Raw genomic sequence first — 18,914 nt, forward strand, 5'->3', positions numbered from 1 at the left:
ATCAGTGGTTTGAAACATTTTGAACTGATTCATGTAAAGGCACCAAACTTAACTCTATCACTGTTTCTAGCATTGAAGTTAGTAAAACATCTGTCTTCCTGCTTAAAAGTAGGCATTCTGGAATTATTCTAATGACATGGCCTTTAGGAAACGTTAATTGCCAATAAAAAGTGCATTAAAATCATTTTGAAATTCACAATGGGCATGTTTACAGGCATGATCTGACACTGATTATGCTTAAAAAATTAAAATTCTCTCATTTACATGCCCTCATGCCATCCCAGATGTTTATGACTTTCTTTCTTTCTGCTCATGAATTTCTCAGCATGAAACTCATGAATTTCTCAGCTGTTTTGTGAATGGGTGTCAACATTTTGAAGCTCAGAGAAACGTAGGGTTAGCATAAAAGGTAGCATAAAAGTAATCCATATGGCTCCAGTGGTTAAATCTATATCTTCAGAAGTGATCTGAAAAATGTATAAATCTCCACTTCTTCTTTCCAATTATTCTTGTGTTTTGGTGATTCACATTCTTCATGCATATCGCCCCCTACTGAGGGAGAACAATTTCTACCAAAACATGACTTAAATATTCATCTGTTTCTCAACCACACCTATCATATCACTTCAGAAGATATATATTTAATCCCTGGAGATGTATGGATTACTTTTATGATGCATTATGTACTTTTGAAGTGTCAAAGTTATGGCACCCATTCACTTGTATTGTATGAAACTTCAGAGATGAAATATTCTCCTAAAAATCATAATGTGTTTTTCTGCAGAAGAAAGTAAGTCATGCACATCTGGAATGGCATGAGGATGAGTAAAAGATGAGATAATTAAAAATGTTGGGTGAACTATCCCTTTAATTAGCTTAAGCCAACAACATGTAATGTTATGTAAACTTCTTGAACAGTTTTTCTTTTTTGGGCTAAGGTAATGAATGGTTTAGGCAAAAAAACGATCGGCACAAGTAGATTTTTGTCCATTACCACAATTTTGTGTTACATATAAACATTTATCTGTATTCTTAATGGCATATCCAATGTATGCAAATGTTGTACGCGTGCCTGTTTTTGTTTTGATGTCAAAAGCAGAGAACAAACTGATGACTGATGTCTTAGTCTGTATGTGTTTTTCTTGCTTTGTTTAATATTTGTAATAATGTGTTATATATTAGCATATTGGTGTACCTGTAAATGCACTTAATTTTTGTCCTGAATATTTAATATATTTCCTAGCCCTAAATACAGTTAAAGTGTACCTCAGACAGACACATGAATTTACCTTCAAGGTTCATTAGTTACTTGATCTGGTGTCTCTGATATCATCCTTAATCTTTTAGATTATACTCGACCCTGACATAATCCTCAAACCAGGGAAAGTGTGTGAATATTTTCATACAGATCTACTCTTCCACAACACCTAATGTGCTTGCTCTATAAAGGTCGGAGAAGCAGTTGCGTCCTAGAGATCTCTCTCACACACCCACATCTGCATGCTTTTAATACCCCAGGGGAGGCCACAGGAAACCCCCAACACTCGCCATACACTTGAGCAAGCACACAAACAGGTGTGTGGATATAAATGGGCATGTGTATCCACATCCATCTACCCCTGGGCCCCCCCAGCACACTCCCATGTTTTTCATAACACACACACTACCCTAACCCAAGAGAAAACTTTAAGACACATTAGAAGTCATTGTTTGTGGAATTGCGGTGTGGATAACTTTCTGCCTTTCTGTCCGTTTGTATTTCCTACAACCTTTTACCTTGTGAAGGTTTAAGAGGAAGTGATGTTGGTTGGGCCACATCCTGTCTGTGGTGGCCACTATCGATGGGTTTTACTCTGCAGATTTGAGTGAGTGTAGTTTTTGTGTATTTCCGTTTATTGGTTTTTGTGTTTGTGCTCCCTCTTGTGCTACAACGCTTGACATTTCTACTACATTTCTATCTGCATTAAGAGATGTCCGTGTTCTTTGACCTGAAGAAGCATCCCACTCCCAATAGACACTATCTGATATTTCTTCATTTCTGTCTATGATGCTTCACCTTGTAAATATTTTGGAGGAAATTATGTTCGCTCGGCCACATCCTTCCATTGATGTCCGCTGTTGATGTGATTCTCTCTGTTGTTTCTGCAACCTTAAAGATGCCTATTATGCTTTTTAGGATTTTACCTTTCTTTTAGTGTGTAATATAGATGTATGTGCATGTAAAAGATCTGCAAAGTTACAAAGCACAAAGTCCATGCAAAATTTAGTTATTCTCTTCCACGGGAAACACTGCTCAAGAACTACAAGAAATGGCTGGATTGTAGTCCAGCCATTTCTTCTGAAAGTATCTACGTCACTATGTAAAATATTTGCATAATGCCCGCCTAAGGGCTAATTTGTCCCACCCTCAAAAAACGTAGTAGTAGCAGAGGCCAGGATGAGTTGTGTTAGTGTTGTCGCCATGTCGAGAAGACAATGTTTTCTTAATTGCGAAAGCAAAACCCTTTGTGTGAACTTCCAAAGGCAGACAAATTGAAGAATCAGTGGTTTAAATTAATTTGAATTATTTAGCAGTACAACCACAACCAATGCCAGATTCAAGACAGTTACTCCTGAAAGGTGGTGCTGTTCCCACTTTGTTGGGACAATCTGGTGCTTCAGGATCACAACCTGTAAGTATGCTTGATTATTTGTGGATTTATCTGCTACTTGGGGTTTAAATGCAGAGTTTTGTGTTGTAGCTACGGTGTAAACCCAGTGCACAGCTGTAGGCCTCTGCTAACCTGCTAGATAATGTTATTGTGTTGAAATAGTTTTGCTAATCAGCTGCGGGCCCACTTTTACCTACAATTGTGTAGAATGATGCAGATTGTTTGTCGTTCTTATGATCATGAATAGTGATCAAGTGTGGTGGAGTTATTTTTTACAAATAGTCCATCTGCAATCCACTATAGTGTTTGGCTAACTTGCTATGTAATGTTAAAGTTTTGGTAAGGGTTTACTATTCAGCTGTTGGTTGGCTTTTACCTAAAACTGTGTAACAAAATGGTTGATCTCAAGAGTCTTATATAATTACAAGCTGTAATGATATGGCCGCTATCCATGGTAGTCCACGGCTAACTTGCTCACTAACCGGAAGTAAGCCTCTGTTCTTCGTTCATAGCTCTGGCGACAAAAGTTCGGCTATACCCATTCCAGCAAAAGATGTCTTATTTAGATGCACTACATGTCTTTTAACTGAAGCTTTGTTAGGTTCACAATAATCAACAGTGTACTTGTAAGAAAGCTACAAAAGTAAAACTTACCACTGTGAAAAGTCCTGCACAAGTAGTGATTGCTAAGGTGGTTCGGATCAATCAACTTGTTATTCCAAACTTTCATTATCGGATTCTGACTTAAACTATTACGGCAAAAACTGATGCCATAGTTACAATGGTGTTTACAGCTGTTAAGGAAGCCTGAAACTCCGTTATGGTAAGGGTTGTTACATTTCTGAGACACTCTACACAGTTGACCAATCACAACAATTTAGGCTAGCTGACCAATCAGAGCAGATTGGGCTTTTCGGAAAGAGGGGCTTTAATAAGACTGGACCTAAATCATAGCATTTGAATCAGATGAAAATGGGTAAATGGTCTGCACTTATATAGCACCTTTTTAACCTTAGCGGTATTCAAATAGCTTTACACTGCATCTCATTCACCCATTCACACACAAATGATGGCAAAGCTGCCATGCAAGGCACTAGCCTGTCATTGGGAGCAATTTGGGGTTCAGTGTCTTGCCCAAGGACACTTCAGCATATGGAGCCTTGTGGACCGTGAATCGAACCACCAACCCTGCGATTGGTGGACAACCCGCTCTACCAAAGCTGCCTGACAAATGGGTTTAGCAGAAATGTACAGTGAGAAAAATGTGTTTTTTTAACTTAAGCATGTAAGCCTATTCTAGTAGACCCCCCCAAATAAAATCATGAACCTCTAAATTAGCATAATGTGGGCTCTTTAAATGTTTCTCATATATTTTGTCTCCATATGCAGTGTGTGGAGATGTTCATGGGCAGTTCTTCGACCTGATGAAGCTCTTTGAGGTGGGAGGTTCCCCACACAACACACGCTATCTATTTTTGGGAGACTACGTGGATCGAGGCTATTTTAGTATTGAGGTGAGTGTTTTGTTTTACTATTTACCTTAGTTCAAAACCAGAAAATGAGAGGTGTGTGGCCTATGGCCTAATCACAGCTGTGCTGCTGTTATATGGCACAACATCTATATGTCTGTCTGATTGTCCAATTTCAAGGCTTTAGCATATTTGTAAAAGGAATAATTCACCTAAAAATTATAATTCTCTAATCATTAACTTAAACTTATTCAGGCTCAAACACATATGACTTTATTCTGGTGAACACAAAGATATTTTCATAGATGTATGATCCATGCCAATGCCAAGTCAATGGGGGTCTAAAACTTCCAAACTCCAAAAGGGACATAAAGGTAGCCTAAAGGTAATCTTTACTAGAGTTGTTTAATCCATGTCATCTGAAGCCAAGAAGGGTTCCCAAAGATCCTTAAAAAGTCTTAAATTGGTATTAAAATGTCTTCAGTCTTTCAAAAGTCTTAAAAATGATAAGGCAGTATGGGAAGTAGGATTTTATGAATGATTTGTTTCCTGGTATTGCAATTTAAAATCTCAAAATAATTGGTAAAATTTATTAAAAAATTTTTATAACATTTATAGAATGCCTCTCACATTAACGTCATGCAGATCAGGATAGCGGAACCAACAACACTCATATTTTGTTTGCGGCCAGGATGCTCAGAGCAGATGCACTGTCCACAAATTCAATGAAAATTGTCTATTCAACCAAGATTTCATGGCATGGCTGAAACCGGTGCCAGGCAATGGATACGAGGCATGGTGTATTTTGTGCAGGAAGTGTTCCAAACTCGACACATGCGAAGTGAGAAACACAAAACTTCCAAGTCAACCCGTAAACAGACGGCAGGTATTTCCCAGTTCTGTTCAACCCTCGTCTCCACCATACCTCCACCTCCCATCTCCGATACCAGCATCAGGGCAAGCAGCAACAGATCTCTGGATAACATTCAGGTGTACTCCTTCACTGAAAGCAGAAGTACTGTGGCGTCTGAACACAGTGACAACACCAATCATACAAGTCAAATGAGGGAGTTGGAGACTTATTCAGACACATTTAAGTGACACATTATTATTGTCTTTTTAGTATGTGTATTTAAATGAATGTTTTTTATTTATTTATTTTATTTTGTGAAAGTGGTCTTAAATTATTCTTTTATTTGGCCCTACTGATTTATTTATGTATTTGTTGAAAGAATCTTTTTTCAATGTTTTGTCCACAAAATGATTCAAATATTTTAAACGATAGCACAGCCCTTTGAAGAAACTGTTAGTTTGTCCCTCACACCCTCATTTTCATCCCGTCAAAAAAACAAATATGACGCAATGTGAATAAGATCCATGTGTGCTTTGCTCCTGATGATTGTTGCTTGTGGCTATAGTATATAATATTATGACCATCATGCAATGAAATGCCTTTATGATAAAATATCATAGATATCATGTAGAAATATTCCACTTTCAAGTTTCATGTAACAACATAATGACCAGACTTTCATTCTGATAAGTTACATCATGTCATCAAAAAAACAAATTCTTACATTCATTGCCAAAACATCACATTCTGTGACAATACCAGTCTGTTATCGTGACATACAGGGAACTTTGTACAACCGAACTTGTCTTATGTTATCCAGTTGTTCATTTTTGTCTTTCATGATTATTTGTATGCACTTAAAGGCTTGAACCCGATAATCGCTGCTTGCGGCTATATTTTATTATAAATCTAGACATCAGCAGTCTCATTGGCGCCATCATGATTTGAAGCTTGATTACACTTGCTCATGCTTGACACATTGCACAGAGCGCTGTACACACACACACACTCTGCAGATACATCATTTGAAAGGTGTAATTACATTTATGCTGCCTTTGTCCTTTTTGAAGCTCAGAGTCAGAAGTTTTGGACACCATTGACTTGCATTGTATTGATGGAAATTAGGGTTTCAAAATAATGTGTTAATGCATGCAAATAATTTAAAACATCTAATGCATACTTTTTTTTTGTAAACTCAATTAATGCATATACAAATTTTGACAATTGATTCTGACATTTTATTCAGCTCTGTGTGAGTAGTAAACACTGGTAGCAATCAGGGTTGTGCACCATTCAGAATTCAGTTCCAACAAAATTTAATTTAGGGTTGTAGAAATCAAATGGAATTAAATTCAAAGAAATTCATTTAACTGTTTTCAAGTTTTAGTTTATTTTTGAATAATCATTTGATTATTCAGTATAACAGGACCCATGATATCTTATCATATGCATAACAAATTGATTATTTGGATTAATGGATTATATCAAGCAATGCTGAAAAAACATTGAAAAATGTCCTTGGTTATTGTAGATTTTTTTTTAGCACAAGTTATGCAGCTTTTATATTAGAACATGCTTAGATTCTTTTAACAACACAACAAGCACAGCAGGGAGTTGGATTAATGTATTTGTTTGATTTCAAATTGGCATACACAAAATGTTTATGTGGTTCAGTCCCATTTACACTCTTCCCTGCATGCACTGGGGCATGAATAATATTGTTGCATCATTTGGCCATGTGCATGGTTTTATTTACATTGTTGTCATCGATCTTGTTGTCATGGTAGGTAACTTGTTTTGCGATGTCAGGATGAGTTTGTTTCTCTAATAAATGTATACAATTTTAAGCATGTTTTATATAGCAAGTGTCAAAGTCTGTATGTGCTATTTTAAAATACTTTAAATCTTATTATTTTACACTTTAAATGATCATGTGATTATTTGTTTAAGACTGAAAGCACATCGCTCTCCAATAAATATATGTTTAGAAATGTACATGAGATGCTTAGAATAGTAATGGTTTAATAATACTGTAAATAAAGGAATCAGTTGTCATAGAACTAAGTTGACAGAGTTTAAGAAATCTTTTTAAAGTTTCTTAATTTAAATATGTAATTGTTAATTTAAAAAGTAAAATGCATACGTAATATGTATAGCTAATATGTAAATGTCATAGTAGGTTGACATTTTAAGTTATTTTACTTAATTTGACATCAGAAGTAGTTTCAACCAGAGCAGCTCCTGTCCAGAAGAGCATCTCAAGCGCTCTGAGGGGCGCTTCATCTGTAGAGGCTCTCCGCCAAAATCCTGTGAAAATATAAAGGAACAAATATAATCTTTGATAGTGAACGCAAAGCACTCCAGTTTTACTTTAAACAATCATGTAATGGCAAATATTCCTGGTCATAACGGGTTCATACACGTAGTGTTAACGCAGAGGAGACGTGTTATTTATTTCTGTGGAGTGATCAGATTATGAAAGGAAATCTCAAAGGATTTGAGAAATAAGGGCTCCTAGGTTTAATCAAAGAGCATTCAAATAACATTTAAAAGTGTAGAAATTATGACTATTACTATTGCATAATATAAAATAGTATTATATAATAAAAATATATATTTTACATATTGTTTTTAAAACTAAAATATCAAAAAACAACAGTGTAAATGAAAAATTGAAAAACTATTGTAGACCAAAAAGATATTAAATATTTTGATATTTAAAACATTATTTTCATGTCATTCATATAATTTTAAAGCCTTAAAAGGAAATCATATATCCCTATTTTATTATTTGATTTATATATTTTAAGGTAAATATGTAAAAAAGACAAGGTGTATAAAGCAAAATTACACTTTAAGAAATATGACAATTTGTATGACGGTTTGTCAGCTGGCAACTTTTATGGCATTGGCCTTGATGTCTGATGTTGCTCTGAATGGAGCAGCGAGTGCAAGTTCTCAAAAAGCTTCCCTCTCTGCATCAAGCTTTGGTTGCAAAGTTCAGGGGCGAGAGAAATGTCATAGTTAAAAGAGCTGGTATAAGAGAGGACACACCGCTGCTCAATACCATCAAACACAGCTGAGGGTCCAGGGAATGCAAGCCACCTGAGACACATAGAAAAACAGTCTGTGTTTGTTTCACAACAAAAGCCACGCCGAGTTCCTACTCCCTCCCTGGACATCACAGACCACAAAGGACTGAACTTCAGTCATCCTCCACACCACCTGCTAATGCCCTTTGACTGGGGCACTGCAGTCATCAAACGCTTCTGTAGGCTATACCAGCAGACTTCGCCCCGCCCTGACACGCAATGCTGAACACAGAGCTGTGTGGAGAATGCTTCATTTTGTGTATTTCTTTAAGCATAAAGCTTCTGCTGCAGGACATCCAGAAGATTGATGAAACGGGCACTGCTGTTAGGCCTCTTTACAGATAACTGTGACCTAAATGCAGCATATCCTTTCTGTGAGAAAGGAGAGAAAAATGTGTATTGTGCTGATTAACAGTGCCATCCTGTCTGCTGTTAGGTAGCTGGATTCTGTGGTTAACCTAACCAGATGTGAACGGTAAAGCCTGGTGGGTGTTTAATGGGATATTGAAGATGAGCTAATGGAGTGCGCTGAGGGAGTATTTGAGAAGCTTGAGTGGCAGGTCACGATTTAAAGCAACTTGAGACAATTTGATCACTTCAGACAGTTTTGTTTAGCTCTGGAAGGTCCTGGTCTGGCATGTCGGATTGGGAGGTTTTGGCTTGAGAGGTGATGTCAGAAGTAAATGTGAAATGATCACAATCATAGTTTTGCCTGCTCTGGTGTGTTAGTGGTTCAGAATTTTTGGAGTACATGACATTTGCTTCCTTAAGATTCTTAATAGAAGATTTCACCTAAAAATAAATCCTTTCATTATTCAGCCATCATTTACTCTCCCTCATGTACTTTCAATCAATGATTTTCTTTCTTCTGTTAAACACATAACAGTATGGAGTTATGTGTTTAAGGAGATAACAGTATGTCCACGCTGCTCTTCTATACAATGAAAGTAAATGGGGATGACAACATAAGGCTACAAAAGGGGCAGGGGTAACAACTTAAATATCGGTCTGTTCCTCAAGAAAAGATGTAGCTTCAGAAGACTTTGAATATAGTGCATAAATCATATTGGCTAATTTTATGGTGCTTTTTGTGCATTTTCTAGCTTCAGTATGTGCCCATTTTATTGCATTTTATAAAAAAAGAAAAAGAGTAGTGTGAACATTCCTCAAAATATCTCCATTTGTGTTCCACATATATGCAATTAAGGTATGGAGAGATGTGAGGTTGAGTAAATGATGGCTGAAATTTCATTTGTGGGTTAACACTCCATTTAATAGAAAAGCAGGAGAATGGAGGTATAATCCTCTTAAACCCATAACCATGTTGCGTTGTGGCCTTCCAGCATATCACTTTGGGCTAATTCAGTATGCTAGAAATGATCCTGTTAATCAAGATTGTGTGTGTTTATTAACAAATTATTTACTAATATTACTGTTGAGTGGAATCAGAACCATAATTGTTAAATTCCCCATTCCTGGTTTTGATGTTCTACATTTCATATTTGAAATTTCTCTTTGCATCTGCAGTGTGTGCTCTACCTGTGGACCTTGAAGATCAACCACCCGACCACCCTCTTTCTCCTCAGAGGCAACCATGAGTGTCGGCATCTCACAGAGTACTTCACCTTTAAACAAGAATGTAAGCTCAGCTATTTAACACCTCAGAGAGAGTGTGTGTGTGTGTGTGTGTGTGCGTGTGTAACGTTATCGAGAAAGTGAAGAGAGCTGGTACAACATCCTATCTTTCAACTCTGTCGTAGTCATTTTTTGCTCATTACCATCATGGCACCCAAAGAGAGGTTGTGTCTTAAGAGTATTATATGACGATGCGCTCCATCACATCCCTCTGCGTTTGTCAGGGCCCTTCTCTCTCCACTTAGATTTACAGCAGCCGTCATCACAGTCATGACAAATACTGACGGAACGATCCAAAGACACTTTGAAAAAGCCCATTGAAGAGACTGCAAGTCTATCCCTCACAGCTTTGTTGTCATTACCATTAAAAATCAAAGATGGCACTAGTGTGAATAAGGTCTAGGGGTTTTCGACCGAAAAGTTTGGTTCTATTCCAGCCCCACAGGTCTCTGAATGCATACATTTGAGTCATTAACATGAATAAAACTGTAAATATTAGCGGCACATTTTTACCACCATAAATAAACAGGTACCTCACTTTTTTGAAGTTGCATTGTCCACAGCAGATGCATTTCAAGAGATGTAAAACATGCTAGCTTCTTGAACAAAAGCAATTTGTTTGTAAACAAGCAGCAATGACAAATTGAACTGCTTGCAGGACATCAGTTCTGTTTGACGTTAAAGTGAATCGAACACTAAATATTCACGTCATCAATAGTGGTTCTTATCTGCAAATTGGGCCTGAATTATTTCATACCAATTACTGAATTCAGAAGCACTCATGACAACCAAACTCTGATGTCGAATGGAATTCGCACTTGGGATGAGCGATATGGCTACCAAATGTTACCTCTATATTATATTCAGTATACAGGCATATCTTTATAATTATTTATTTGCTCTTAAAAGTCTTAATTTGTTTTATCAGAGGAACCGATCATTTTAACCAAACTTGAAATAAACAAAGCGGTTGTATCAATGTAGATTAAAAATGTTAAATACATTAAAAGTATAGTTAAAAATAAGTTTTGTCATATTTAATATAACCCTATAGCCCTAACCCTAACATACAATACATAGTAATAAAAAGCATTATTTACCTTTATTTACTAAAAAACAATTTGTGAAGGTACAGAGTATGTAAAAACTCCAGTTATTCACTTATTTGTGAAGCTCATTGAATCGTAATACTGGATTATTACTGTGGGACCTAGTCAAGTTTATTATAATACTGAATAATTATTGTTATTTTGAGGATTTAGATTTGTTTTATACATTAGTTATATATTTCTGTCACGTTTACTTGACCTGCAGCCTTTATTTTGGTGGGAAACTTGAAGTGCCATGTATATTTGACAGTTTACAATGTTCCTCATTACAAATTAATTGAACGAATTTGTGAACCTGAAGCACTTTGCTTTCAAAATGCACGTAATCCACTCATAGATGAAACGGATGAAAGATGAAAACCGCATATCATGAGCCCTTGGAGCACACAGAACAGCATGTTCCCCATTCATTTAGAAGCGCACCAGACCATGATTATCTGTCATGAATTGCAGACTTTAGCGGTTTTATAATCATATGTGACAATATCATGATTTTTATGTTATTTTGATTAATTGTGCTGCCCTGAAGTATTGTGAAATGACATGCTCTTTTGGAAAAGTATTTGCTAAATAAAAAGTGCTGGAACTCATTGCTTTAACAAAATTCCTAATGTGGGATCTTCAGCGAAATCATCACAATTATTTTGTGAATATTCAATATACTGCCCAGCCCTACTTCACACAAAAAGTGTGAAAGCTGCTTAATTTAGCCAATCAGGAGCCTCCCTGTGACCACACTGTGACAGATGAACGTCATCCAGCTCTTTGATAATGATGAGTGCCCTTATAACTGCCAGATTGCAGTGTTGTTGTCCACTCATCGCAAGGCAGCCTGTTTCTCATCTGACGCTGCTTCTGTTTACAACACACCGCACAGTTGACCCGTTCTGAAATGTAAAGTTTTTATTACCGGTATGCAGCCTTGTTCAACATGTAATCTGTCTCCAGCCTCAGCCTCTTTTAATCAGCCTCCCACTACGCTGGTTTCCTCAGTTACTCCCAGTTAGCATACGGGCCTAGTGCAACATCACCTAACAAGGCATGTGACCACCTCCATCTACTTTTCCTTCATCCTTGGAAAGTTGGCAAGCCCCAGTCTGCCCTCACCCACCCAGCATTACTATGATATGTCAAACAGACAGTGTGACAGCATGGCTTGAAAAGCTTGTTCACTCCTGCGCCTGTTTAAATAAATATGGGTGTTTTTATTGTGGTGCTCTCTTCACAGGCAAGATTAAGTACTCGGAGGGTGTGTATGATGCCTGCATGGAGGCATTTGACTGCCTTCCTCTGGCAGCTCTGCTCAACCAGCAGTTCCTGTGCGTACATGGAGGCCTTTCCCCCGAGATCACCTGCCTCGATGACATTCGGAAAGTAAGTGTGTTATTAGTGAAGAGATGCAGCAATATTTAAGGCATCATAGAATGACTTTAGTGCTGTTGCCTTTAAAAAAAAAAAACTGTTCAGTTTTGTTTTTATTTTTTAAAGTCAACATTGTTCCGTCTAAAATTCAGTGACAGTACTTTATGCATTACTGTTCAGTGGCAGCGGTATAGTGCTACTAAATGTACAATGCCAGGACAAAAGATGTAGTTGTGTCTGAATTGAATCTGATTAATTGAATGTTATGAAAATGCTTTTCACACTGTGCTTAACCCCGGGTAAAGCAACGTTTCACACTTGTAATTTTGAAAGGTGGTTAGTACCACTTTTTACCCGGGCTTATAAAACCCTGATCCAGAGTAGAGTTAGCATCACATTTGCTGGGTTAATCCTGTGTTGTGGTGACAAAGGTATACAGTGTGAAACAGTGCATTATTTGAATGTTTCAGAAAGTTGTTTAGCAACAGATAACCAATCATATAAAGCCTCTGTACTTACCTCATTAAATATTCATATGCTTTGTATCGTTGCTGAAACTTCCACACACTTTTTAAGTTATGCGTCTAAGGAAAACCAGTGAAGTGTCGAACAGTGGTGGTATTTAATATGCAGTCAGGTCCATAAATATTGGGACATAAACACAATTCTAATCTTTTTGGCTCTATACACCACCACAATGGATTTGAACTGAAACAAACAAGATGTGCTTTAACTGCAGACTTTCAGCTTTAATTTAAGGGTATTTACATCCAAATCAGGTGAACGGTTTGTATATGTGCCTCCCACTTTTTAAGGGACCAAAAGTAATGGGACAGATTAACAATCATAAATCAAACTTTCACTTTTAATACTTGGTTGCAAATCCTTTGCAGTCAATTACAGCCTGAAGTCTGGAACGCATAGACATCAACAGACGCTGGGTTTCATCCCTGGTGATGCTCTGCCAGGCCTCTACTGTAACTGTCTTCAGTTCCTGCTTGTTCTTGGGGCATTTTCCCTTCAGTTTTGTCTTCAGCAAGTGAAATGCATGCTCAATCGGATTCAGGTCAGGTGATTGACTTGGCCATTGCATAACATTCCACTTCTTTCCCTTAAAAAACTCTTTGGTTGCTTTCGCAGTATGCTTCGGGTCATTGTCCATCTGTACTGTGAAGTGCTGTCCAATGAGTTCTGAAGCATTTGGCTGAATATGAGCAGATAATATTGCCCGAAACACTTCAGAATTCATCCTGCTGATTTTGTCAGCAGTCACATCATCAATAAATACAAGAGAACCAGTTCCATTGGCAGCCATACATGCCCACGCCATGACACTACCACCACCATGCTTCACCGATGAGGTGGTGTGCTTTGGATCATGAGCAGTTCCTTTCCTTCTCCATACTCTTCTCTTCCCATCACTCTGGTACAAGTTGATCTTTGTCTCCTCTGTCCATAGGATGTTGTTCCAGAACTGTGAAGGCTTTTTTTAGATGTTGTTTGGCAAACTCTAATCTGGCCTTCCTGTTTTTGAGGCTCACCAATGGTTTACATCTTGTGGTGAACCCTCTGTATTCACTCTGGTGAAGTCTTCTCTTGATTGTTGACTTTGACACACATACACCTACCTCCTGGAGAGTGTTCTTGATCTGGCCAACTGTTGTGATGGGTGTTTTCTTCACCAGGGAAAGAATTCTTTGGTCATCCACCAGAGTTGTTTTCCGTGGTCTTCCGGGTCTTTTGGTGTTGCTGAGCTCACTGGTGCGTTCTTTCTTTTTAAGAATGTTCCAAACAGTTGATTTGGCCACACCTAATGTTTTTGCTATCTCTCTGATGGGTTTGTTTTGATTTTTCAGCCTAATGATGGCTTGCTTCACTGATAGTGACAGCTCTTTGGATCTCATATTGAGAGTTGACAGCAACAGATTCCAAATGCAAATAGCACACTTGAAATGAACTCTGGACCTTTTATCTGCTCCTTGTAAATGGGATAATGAGGGAATAACACACACCTGGCCATGGAACAGCTGAGCAGCCAGTTGTCCCATTACTTTTGGTCCCTTAAAAAGTGGGAGGCACATATACAAACTGTTGTAATTCCTACACCGTTCACCTGATTTGGATGTAAATACCCTCAAATTAAAGCTGGAAGTCTGCAGTTAAAGCTCATATTGTTCGTTTCATTTCAAATCCATTGTGGTGGTGTATAGAGCCAAAAATATTAGAATTGTGTCGATGTCCCAATATTTATGGACCTGACTGTATGTACAGTATAGTTTAGTGCACAGATGTGCATTCCCCTTTTGTCATAAGTTTTCACACCCCTTTTTGAATTTATATATATATATATATATATATATATATATATATATATATATATATGAGAGAAAATAACTTTTTAATTGAGTACTGCCCTTCAGAATCTACATAACCAAGTATTTACATAAAGTATAATATCCATATAGTAGTGTGTACCCTACTTGAGCATTCAGTGAATGTTTGCACCTTGTGTAATAGGTGTGAGTCCCTCAATGGTCCTGAGTATCAAAAGCTGGATCTGATATCACAAATAAATTATTTATATATATATATATATTATTTAGTTCCGATCCTCAAATCTGATTGGACGAGAGACGTTCCATGAGCACTGATGGTCTGACACCATCAGCACTCAGACGCTTCACTGTGTGTATCACTCCGCTTGTGTTCTTCATCCTAAGCTAAAGTGTAAGAGCCGTGCATATGTGTTAAGAGCTAATGTAGGCCATGTCTCTTTTTACATCTATTTTGTTTTTTTACATTACATATTTTAGCCAGCAGGTGGAGGCAAAAGATCATTTTTGTGTGTAATATGAGCCAGCTGGTGACGTTAAATTAATCAGTTTGTCATTGTTTACATAGAACAGTTCTCCGTGATCGCTTGTATTACTACTACATTTCTAAAGCTAAGAAATAGCTTTAAACATCTTTAAACTAACAACTTCAGCATTAAGGCTCATCACAACTGATAGAAAAAACAGACTGATTGATTACATAACTAACCAGTGTTTCCACATTGAATACATACTGTTTGCGCACTGGCTAATGTGAAATAGAAAGGAATACACCGGCTCGGATGGCTATTTTACTGTGTGTGTGTGTGTGTGTGTGTGTGCGCGAGCGAGAGCGAGAGTGCACGCGTGTGCAGTCACCTTTTGCCTCACCCAAGCAGAGATGCTGTCAGCTTTCTCCGTGGAAAAATAGCATCCAAGCGGGGATATTTCTCCCTATTTCGCGGTGGCCTGTGCACAAGTGTCGATAACTATAGAAACCACAATGTCCTCCGCCATTTTAAACAGTACCCATTGGGTAATAAATCAGTCTGTTATGTCTCAGCTGTGATGAGCCGTAATGCAGAAGTTGTTCGTTTAAAGCTATTTCCTAGCTTTTGTAGTGTAGTAAGTGTTGGGTTATCACGAAGAGCTGTTGTATGTAAACGGCTGACACAGATTCACTTTACGTCACCTAACTGGCTCATACTACACACAAAAATTAGCATTTGCCACCACCTGCTGTTAACATATCTCACAAAATTGAGTACACCCCTCACATTTTTGTAAATATTTGATTATATCTTTTCATGTGACAACACTGAAGAAATGACACTTTGCTACAATGTAAGTTAGTGAGTGTACAGCATGTATAACAGTGTAAATTTGCTGTCCCCTCAAAATAATTCAACACACAGCCATTAATGTCTAAACCGCTGGCAACAAAAGTGAGTACACCCCTAAGTGAAAATGTCCAAATTAATCAAATCAAAGTTACACAAGTCTTAAACTAACAAATTATTGATTTTGAAACGGTTCAATGACTTCCTGAATCAGATGGCAAGCACCAAAACAATTGGTACTGGAGTTAATAAACCAGAATCGGTTAGTGGTATCTGAATAGAACCAGAGTTCTATTTTGATTCCCATCCCTTATAATAATAACAGTTGTAATAATATAATGGTCTATTTTGAAAGTACAAGTGTATTTCCTTGACAAATAGACTGGAGTTTAATAAGAATGACCATTAGTAAGTTTTGTTCAGTTTTCACAGTCTGATTGTTGGGTTTGGAATGTTTTTCTGTAGTTAGACAGGTTTAAAGAACCTCCGGCTTTCGGGCCGATGTGTGATCTTTTGTGGTCTGACCCCGGGGAGGACTACGGCAGCGAAAAGAGCTCAGAGCACTTTTGTCACAACAGTGTGCGAGGATGTTCCTATTTCTACAGGTACTTCAGCCCACAGGCAGTCCACTCACACATTTGTTTGATAGCTGCATACTCATTCCATGTATCCGACTTCACAAATGCACATTTATAGAAGCTTTAAATGTTAGTCATTGAGGTTTTGACTGACGGACGGACAGCCCATTAAAATTACTAATTACACCTCTCTGTCCATCTCTCAGTTACCCTGCAGTATGTGACTTTCTGACAAATAATAACTTGTTGTCAGTTATAAGAGCGCATGAAGCCCAGGATGCAGGGTGAGACCATTGAACACCACACACTTAAGTTCCTAAATTCACATCCTGTTTGAATGGCTCTTTCAAATGAACTCTTTTCCTGTCGATTTCTGTTCCACTTTACTGACCCTCTTGCAGGTATCGAATGTACAGAAAAAGTCAGACAACAGGCTTCCCCTCATTAATCACAATATTCTCTGCACCAAACTACTTAGATGTATATAACAATAAAGGTAAGAGGTTTTGAAGGAATGTTCCGGGTTTAATACAAGTTAAGCTCAATTGACAGCATTTGTAGCATAATGTTGATAGCCATAAAAAAAATCTGTCCTTAAAAAAAATAATAAATACAAATTATTCAGATATCAGTGGAAATTGATTGTTCAAAATGTGTGAACCCTGTATGTCAGTTTACCACTTCTAGAAAGTTCAAATCAGAATGATAGATGAATATACACAGCAAGTTGCTGAATTAGCTAAAAGCCTAAGGAAATCAGTGCGGCAGGGTTCCAAATGTCCTGGAAAATAATTATTTGTCCTTGAAAATGTTTTAGTATAATAAAGCTGTTTGATTGTGTCACTGACAAGATTATTCTTACATGTACAAGTATTGATAGTGCGATTTTATTCGTTGCTACATTGATGTAGTGTATATTACAAAGACATTTGATTTGATAACTTTAGACAACGACAACTGTCAAGTCTGCTTATTCTGCTTTTACCCTACCACATAGGCTCTATGATTTGGAAAACACTGATGGAATCCCTGAAACCAGTAAAAAAATTGCATTAACTATAAAATACAGAATGTCATGGAATTTACATATTTGGGATGAAAATGAATGCTTTAATGAACAATTAATCTAATTAAAATCTCAATATGTCCAAGTGTGATTATTAAACTATAAAAGGCTGTGATTTAATTAAATACAGTGCATTCATAAAGTATTCAGACCCCTTCATTTTTTCAAATGTTGTTGTTGCAGCCTTCTGCTAAATTGCTTTATTTTTTCCCCATATCAATCTATACTCCATATCCCAGAATGACTAAACAAAAACCAGATTTTGATAACTTTACAAATTTAGTAAAAAGAGAAAAAAAAAAAAACTGAACTATCACATTGACATAAGGATTCAGACCCTTTGCTATGACACTTGAAATTTAGCTCATGTGCATCCCATTTCTCTGGATCATCTTTGAGATGTTTTTACACTTAGATAGGAGTCCGCCTGTGGCAAATTCAACTGGTTGGACATACACCTGTCTATATAAGGTCTCACAGCTGAAAATGCATATCAGAGCAAAAACCAAGCCATGGGATCAAAGGAATGTGTGTCGAGGCACAGATCTGGGGAAGGCTACAACATTTTTTTTTTTACAAATTCCAAACGACCAGGACTCTTCCTAGAACTGGCCGCAAGGTCAAACTGAGCAATGGGGGGAGAAGGGCCTTGGTAAGAGAGGTGACCAAGAACCCGTTGTTCTCACTGGTTGAGCTCCAGAGATCATGTGTGGAGATGGGTGAAATTTGCTGAAGGACAACAATCACTGCAACACTCCACCGATCTGGGTTTTATGGCAGTGTGTCCAGACGGAAGCCTCTCCTCATTGCAAGACACATGAAAGCCCACTTGGAATTTGCATAAAAAGCAGCTAAAGAACTCTCGGACTATGAGAAACAAGATTCTCTGGTCTGATGAAATGAAGATTGAACTGTTTGGCCTCAATTCCAAGTGTCATGTGTGGAGGATACAGGCACTGTTCATCGCCTGCGTAATACCATCCCAACAGTGAATAGTGAAAAAAAAAACGAATTTAAAGCATATTAGCATTAAAGCATGCAACATGTGAAAAAAAAAAATGTATGGGTCTGAATACTTTATGAATGCATTGTATATAATCTGTATGTGCTGTGTGCTTCAAAATGAATCTGTGAAGCTGGCTGCTCATACGCTGAAAACACCTCATCATGAGCATCATGTGTGTTTTGGATGCGTGTATGTGTGTACTAGATGACAGTGAGCAGCGTGCTCTTAAGTATGCAGCACATACAGAATATATATTAATTTTAATGAAATCATAGCTTTTTGGGGTTTAACTATCACACTGGGCCACGTAGCAAACTGATTATCCGGAGGTAAGAAACTACTGTCAAAAACACACAACGGCAAAATAAAAACTTGATTTAAATGGATGCGTGAAATGGGAAAAATATCATGTTTAATGCAATTTAATAATAATGGTAAATA

The 18,914-nt window shown here is 37.5% G+C and overlaps 1 protein-coding gene across 2 annotated transcripts in view; it reads left to right on the forward strand.

Moving 5' to 3' along the window:
• ppp3ccb (protein phosphatase 3, catalytic subunit, gamma isozyme, b) overlaps window positions 1–18,914 on the forward strand; it is a 51,813-nt gene that overhangs the window by 23,133 nt on the left and 9,766 nt on the right. For both annotated transcript variants that reach the window (XM_052116088.1, XM_052116087.1), the window contains exons 3-8: window positions 4,041–4,165; window positions 9,593–9,704; window positions 12,038–12,183; window positions 16,289–16,428; window positions 16,608–16,685; window positions 16,803–16,897. In XM_052116088.1, the coding sequence (XP_051972048.1) occupies window positions 4,041–4,165; window positions 9,593–9,704; window positions 12,038–12,183; window positions 16,289–16,428; window positions 16,608–16,685; window positions 16,803–16,897 (696 nt within the window). The remainder of the gene's footprint in view (window positions 1–4,040; window positions 4,166–9,592; window positions 9,705–12,037; window positions 12,184–16,288; window positions 16,429–16,607; window positions 16,686–16,802; window positions 16,898–18,914) is intronic.

This window comes from Xyrauchen texanus, chromosome 43, assembly GCF_025860055.1.
Source record: "Xyrauchen texanus isolate HMW12.3.18 chromosome 43, RBS_HiC_50CHRs, whole genome shotgun sequence".
NCBI classification, from domain to species: Eukaryota; Metazoa; Chordata; class Actinopteri; order Cypriniformes; family Catostomidae; genus Xyrauchen; species Xyrauchen texanus.